Source organism: Triticum dicoccoides, chromosome 1B (genome assembly GCF_002162155.2).
Source record: "Triticum dicoccoides isolate Atlit2015 ecotype Zavitan chromosome 1B, WEW_v2.0, whole genome shotgun sequence".
NCBI classification, from domain to species: Eukaryota; Viridiplantae; Streptophyta; class Magnoliopsida; order Poales; family Poaceae; genus Triticum; species Triticum dicoccoides.
The window spans coordinates 534,102,389-534,109,339 of NC_041381.1; the positions used below are offsets into that span (position 1 = coordinate 534,102,389).

Sequence of the window (6,951 nt, forward strand, 5' to 3'; positions counted from 1 at the left end):
CTACCCGCAAATGCATCAACATTCATATGAGGAACAAATGCATTGGCATATCATGTGCAGGGGAAGACGTGCGGTATTATGGCAGTTCTTTTTATTTGTTTCTTTCAATGTTGGATAATGTCTACTCCACTTATTCATAATCGGTACAGGTAACTTCAGCACATATCACAATGGATGGCAAGTATATGTATAAGCTGAGATTGTTTCCAATCTGTTGTAAATGCGTTGCTATTTCTTTAGTCAGTCTAATTTTCTAACCATTGTAAAAATGCTCAATTGCCTAGCTCAAATGATGTTGAAGCTGAGAAGCAACAACAGGTAGGATGTATGGTCTGAATTTTTGCATCGAGATTTAAATGGATCACAACTCATATGATGCACAATGTTACTGAAAATCTAGGAGCCTATGATCAAATTTAGTCTATGACTTAGGAGGACCCGGATAAATATCACATATCCTGAACCGGCGTCCCAAGAACCATACTCTCAATAGGTATGTGGTTTTTGTCATCAGCAGCCTTCCATTTTTGTCATCAGCAGCCTGTTATTTTTCTCCCGTTGCGACGCACGGGCATTTGTGCTAGTACGTATATGAATGCAACGTTAACGAAGAAGAAAATAAAAATGAACATGCATGCTACTCGCAGCAGACAGATCAACAGGAAACAAACGCACGACTACTCCTTCCCTTGCTTCACTTCAGTCGTCTTCCCCAGCTTACAGGTCGACGACGGCGACCATCGGGCTTCGGACGACGTGGCGGCTTGACGACCAAGTGATTGAGCCCTCGAAGACGGCTCCCTTGACGAACGTGACCTTGGGCATCAGGGCGACTCGGATGGAGTAGGACTGCTTGTGTCCCTGCGCCGTGAAAATCAGCTCGGCGGGTTCCACGTCGACCAACACCAAACCGGGCATGGCCACCGCCACCTTGTACACCTCCGGCAGGCCTTCGGCTTGCAGGTTGGTCAGTGTCCTGACCACGAGCTGCTGCTGCTGGAACAAGGTCACGACGATGCTTGGATAGTTGAGTTGTTCTTGGGGCACACCTTCATGATCGGAGCACAGGCCGGAGCTGTTGCGGGTAACGGCCCGCATCGCCATCTCGCCGAAGTTGGAGCACAAGTAGCCTATGTACTGTGCTGTGTCGATGTCGTAGGCTAGGCCAGGGTCCATGGCCCTGGCCAAGTCGACGTGGCCAGCGCCTGTCGCGTAGAGGGCAGCAGGATCCGGGTCCCGCTGCTCGTCCATGATGCGCCCCCCGCTGTTGTCTCGGGTGGAGGCTGTCGTCATCAGCGCTGACCTGCAAATCGATCCAAAAGGCATGCACCAGCATGATCGACTATTAGATACTGTATATAAGAAGTACTCGTACTAGCTAGCAGCTCGGGAACGAAGGGGATTATATGATTGCTTGCTTGCTTGCATAACGCTATGTTGTCTCGCTTGCTTGCTTCCTAGTATTATCAAATATATATATGTGATTGCTTGCATTGGCCGGCGGAATTACGTAGTACCTCATGATGGCCGGACTCCACGTCGGGTGCACCCTCTTCAGAAGTGCCACGAGCCCGCTCACATGGGGCGTGGCCATCGAGGTGCCCGACTTGAAAGCGAACGCCTCTGGTCTCGCGGGCACGCCGGCGAGGATGTTGAGCCCCGGAGCCAGCAGATCCGGCTTGAGGACGCCGGGGCTCCACTTGCTCAAGCCACGCCCCGAGAAGTCAGCCACCGTAGGCGCCGGCGACGAATCCTGCGTGCCTACATCCCAGTTGACGAGGGCATAGCGTACCGGCCCGCCTGACGCGAACTTCTTCAGGATCTCACCCTGCTTGTGGGTCACTTGAATGAGCTGACTCAATGGGCCGAAGTCGTACAAATCAATGGTATATCCAACCTTTTCTGGTTCGACGAAGACAACGGCCGAAGCGTGCAATCTCAGAAGTGTACGGGCTAACTTGATCGTGATATCACGACCAATGCTGTCGGCGAGGTCGCAGATGACGACATGACCAGAAACCAAGGCAATCAACTCGTAAGGATACGCGCAGTACCCGCGATGGTCCTCGGTACGGTACAGCAGAGGGTGGAATGTCGGCGACGGCAGAATCAGGAGCTTCATCCTATCGGCAAGACTCTCACCCACGGCGAAAGCGTGAGTGTCATCTGCTGGGCCTTCGAGGTACACGGTGGCCGGGAAGTACCGGTCCACCGTGCCGGCGCCCACCGTGAGCAACCATGGCTCGGCGTTGCGGACGGAGGATCCAGCCGGGCCGTAGTTGCCGGCGCAGACGACAACGTGGACGCCTTGCTGCATGGCGTTGAAGCCGCCGATGCCGATGGAGCTGCGGTCGTACGCGGGAATGTTCCTCGCGGCGAGGGACACCGATATCACGTGCACGCCGTCCGCCACCGCCTCGTCCATGGCCCTCAGCACGGCTGCCTCGGGGCAATCTCCGGATTCTGAGCACACCTTGTAGATTGCCAAGTGGGCGTAAGGAGCCACGCCGGAGGCGGTGCCGTTGGCAAGCCCGTTGACGGAGACGTTGGCCACGAAGTTGCCGGCAGCTGTGGTGGCCACATGCGTGCCATGCCCGTTCTCCGTGTCACGGGCCAGGGTGATGAAATCATCGTCGGGGACGTACATGTTCTTGACCCCTATCAACTTCTTGTTGCACTTCATGTTCGGATGGCACGACCCCTTCCATAACGGCGACGGCATGTCCATGAACCCAGCGTCCTCGCGCGACGGGTGGGTGTCATCGATGCCGTGATCGATGACACCGATGATGACGCCCTGGCCGCCGTTGCCGGGCCATTTGTCAGGCGACTCGCCCATGCGGTTCGGCAGGCCGAGGAACGCAGTCGTGTGCGTCGTCTGCGCGCGGTAGATGTTGTTGTCGAAGGAGCGTATGAAGCCTGGCTTGGCGGAGACCACCTTGAGCTCCTCCTCCGTCAGCCGCGCGGCGAAGCCGGTGAAGACGGTGCGGTAGGAGTAGAGCAGCCTCGGCTTGCCTTGTGCCGTCGTCGCCGACGGCAGGAACGAGCGGTGCCACGCTCTGGCAGCATCAGCATCGGCATCTTGGCCTTCTTCTGTTGGCTCGAGCATGACGATATACGTCCTGTAGCCGTCGCTGTCGGCTGGCTCGACATCGTCGAGCTCGGCGGCGGTGGACGTGAGCGCCGCCTTGAGCAGCTCGGCGATGGTGGACGCTGGCTCCCTCTCGTCCAGCTCGGCGGTCGTGGACGCCACCGCCGGCAGGAGGAGCAGCAGTAGCAGCACCATGCTGCTCGCCATGGCTGCGAGCGAGCGGGAGCGGGAGCGGTGGCTGGCGAGAGGTAGCGCCATGCTGCTCGCCATGGCTGCGAGCGAGCGGGAGCGGGAGCTGGAGCGGTGGCTGGCGAGAGGTAGCAGTAGAAGATTGGTGCGCTCTCTGCGGGCTGCGGCAAGGCAATGAAATATATGGGCACAGCTAGCTGCGGCGCGACGCGGCTAGCTGCGTGGGTTGGACTTGGACGCGGCACACACGGCCGGGCCGGTACACGGGCACAATATAATGTCCATGGATCATCCCCAGCGACGCACCGTCGGTATACATACGGATGATCGTGGCGGATCGGATGACCACGCGCGTGCCTTCTTCTTTGGTTGAGCTGCTGCGCTGCTTTGGTTGGACACGGGAAGACCGTGAACGAGAGCGCACCAGGCAGGGTCATGCATGCTAGGCTTTTGCTAGCGACTTAAATTAGCAACCAGTGCGATGATGATCGAATCCTTCTATATATATATATAAGGGGATAGTGGACCACCCAGCTAGCTAGCCATCTATCTCCATGCATGCCAACGACTATGCTCGGTTTTTGTGGCAGCTAGCTAGCCGAGTACTTTACATGACTAGCGCATTTGCGAGATGCATGCATAGTCCATGGAGCGGATGCGATGCATGCTCCGTACGTCCATCGGGTCGGGCTCCTGCGTAGCGTAACGAACATCAACGACGCACGGTCATCCTCTCTCCCTGCGCGCCGCCCGTATCCCGTATCGTATTGAATTCACCGTTCCGTCCCGGCCGGGATATTCTGGCGCCCATCCGAAATGCTGTTTTAGTAGCTCTCCCTGGCCGGCCGGGTAGGTGATCATTCCGTATGGCTGAAACGCCTAATGTAATAGGAATTCCAAGTTACGTGTTTCTTTGTCCACTTACTCCTTATTAAGAAGAAGAAGAAGATTTTGGTCGATCGTTCGTCGTGTCAAAAAAAAAAAAAAGAAGAAGAAGAAGAAAGCCTCGATCTCGTCGTCATAGCTACTAGGTACTACCTCCACCAGCCAAAGATACCTCGTACAGAAGTAGATGTGATCTGCTGCTGCAGCCAACCAGGAACAGCAGGAAGCCAGGTCCACGATCCTTTCAGGCAGGCACGCTAGGGACTTGTGGCAGTAGTGTCACATGCATACTAGTAGCTAGAACCTCAGCTAGAATAATGCCGATACGAGGGCGATGAGATGCATCAGATATATACTAAGGCAGGGGGTAGGAGGAAGACCACTCATCAGCTAGCTAAAATTGTTTGTTGATTCCTTTGCAGCCAAGGAGCCAACGTACAAGTCCGCAAGTCCGCAACGGCACGCCACACACACACAAACCATAGCGCAACGCAGGCTAGCTCGTCCTTCTTTTTAGCCCATCTATCTTTTGGGAGCTCATACGAAGAAGCAAAGGAATTCTACAACACTTATTCATAGGAAATTAGTTTCGGGATCAGAGAATAAAGGTCTAAGACAAACAACGACTACACCACAAGGAAGGATGTTGTCTGTCATGTGAGGTAAATTAGAAACATGTAAATGGGTAGCAGTTTACAGTGAGACGGTTAATTGATCTAAACAATGCATAACTAGAATTTAAATTAACAGAGAAATTGGATGCATGGTTTCTGCAGGAAACCAGCTGGTTGCAGAGCAATGATCTGGCTGCATGGATAGTAAGTAGAGTCATCTCTGATCACAATCATGCACTTTCTGTTTGTTGTGGAGAAAAGAAAGAAACAATGAGGTTCACACAGTTACATAGATCCAATGACCAAAGAATTCATAACAAGATTGAGAAGCGACAATGTACCACTGGGTCGTGTACGTAGGGGTGTTATCGCCAGAATAAGATGTACCAATAAAAAAACAAGCAGTGAAGAACATGTGTGCCCGGTTAGACTAAGAGGATATACAGGATGATATGAAGAAGACTATGGAGGGTTAAGCATAAGGCTGGACAAAAAACTCCAAGCTCTGTTAGCTCGCTCGGCTCGTGGTTGGTCGACTCAGCTCATTATCGTAACATATTGAATCTCTTTGGTATAACAAGATTTAGCTCGTTAGCTATAACAAGCTAACTCGAGCCAGCTCGCAAGCCAAATGAGCCACATTTCTAGAAAAAAGCAGCAGAACTTATATTATTATTATTTTAGTCTAAACACGCTTACTTTATTCAATCAAAATTCATAGGGATACAATTGATGTCTGGCGGGTTTATAAGTCACAAATGGCGCCCGGATCCCAGACCAAAAGCATGTTTAGCGAGGCTATGTGCCTCGACATTAGTCTCTCGCCCTTCAAAGATGAAGGAGCACTGCTGAAAATAGGTACCTATCTCATTGATCTCCTTAACTAGCGTTGCCTATGTTCCTCCTGTTCGATCATGAATATCTCGAACAACGGCTTGACAATCAGAAGCAATCACCACTCTAGACAACTGGAGATCTGCCGCTAGCGCTAGTGCCTCACGGCGAGCCAACGCTTCTAGAGTACCTGGGTCGATCAATCCACTGTACTTCATACATGAGGCACCCAAAAACATGCCCTCTGAGTTTCTGCACACAGCGCTAAAAGACCCTTCATTCAAATCTCTGGAACCGCACCGGCAACTCTCAACTTTGCCACTCCAGGGGCCGGGGGGATCCACCGTGTTCTGCTCCGAGGTGGAACTGCTGCTGCCTGTCATGGTGGCTGCGGTGGCTTGCAGTCTTTGAGCTCACGAAGATACTTCATGATGAAACTGTGTGTCGCCATAGGACTTTGAAAAATGTTCTCATGGATAGCTTGGCGTCTCGCATACCAGATCGCCCATAAAGTCACCAGAACCTGAGTGAATTCGGAGGGAGAAAGCAGCTCTATGATTGCAAAAATCCATCTCTTAGCATCCGGCTCATGGGTGGTATTGAGAACTTCAACTAGATCAGAGTCTTGGAGGGCCCAAACACATCTTGCAACACTACAATGTAGGAGTGAATGTTGCCAAGAGTCCTCCACCCCACATAGCTTGCACGTGGTGGTTGTCGACATGTTTCTATCATGTAACAAATCAGCAGTGGGCATTGAGTTTTGAGCTAGTCTCCAAAGGAAAATCTTGACCTTTGAAGGGAGATCCACTTTCCATAGCTTCGACCACGATCTCTACTCACCTTCATTGTTGGATACATCAGCCCGTCCCTTGAGCCAGGCCTCCCTCCTCATCTTCATGTCAACGAGCATGCGATAAGCCGGACGGACCGAGAAGACTCCATTCTTCTCATGTACCCAGTCCCAAAAATCTTCTATATTTCTTGTGCATAGAGGAATCGCATAGATCGCCCTCGCATCCGAGGGCAAGAACACCTCCTCTATTAGGGTTCTGTTCCATTCAGCTCCCGGTAGTGTGAGTTCCTCCACCCTTGCCGGCGGGTTTTGGATTCTGCTAACGACCGGTCTCATGTTGTGAGGTCTTGGTAACCAGTTATGTTGCCAAATCATCGTATCTCCTCCGGTCCCAATGAGACGAATCAGGCCTTGGGTGAGGACGCCCCGGCCTTCGATGATGGCCCTCCAAATCTGGGATGGCGCTGTTCCCAGTTCAGCTTGCAGAAAATCAACATTGGCATGATACTTTGCCTTCAAAACTCGAGCACTGAGTGATGCCG

At 52.5% G+C, this 6,951-nt stretch overlaps 1 protein-coding gene and 1 pseudogene across 1 annotated transcript; both read right to left on the reverse strand.

Moving 5' to 3' along the window:
• Positions 1 to 506: 506 nt before the first annotated feature.
• Positions 507 to 2,122, reverse strand: LOC119350558 (subtilisin-like protease SBT1.6). Its single transcript, XM_037618326.1, has 2 exons — positions 1,518 to 2,122; positions 507 to 1,303 (listed from the first exon to the last, which is right to left on the reverse strand). Exons 1-2 carry the CDS (start codon positions 2,120 to 2,122, stop codon positions 718 to 720), a joined length of 1,191 nt encoding a protein of 396 aa, XP_037474223.1. The 3' UTR covers positions 507 to 717.
• Positions 2,123 to 2,137: 15 nt separating this feature from the next.
• LOC119307912 lies at positions 2,138 to 3,298 on the reverse strand (annotated as a pseudogene).
• Positions 3,299 to 6,951: the final 3,653 nt, after the last annotated feature.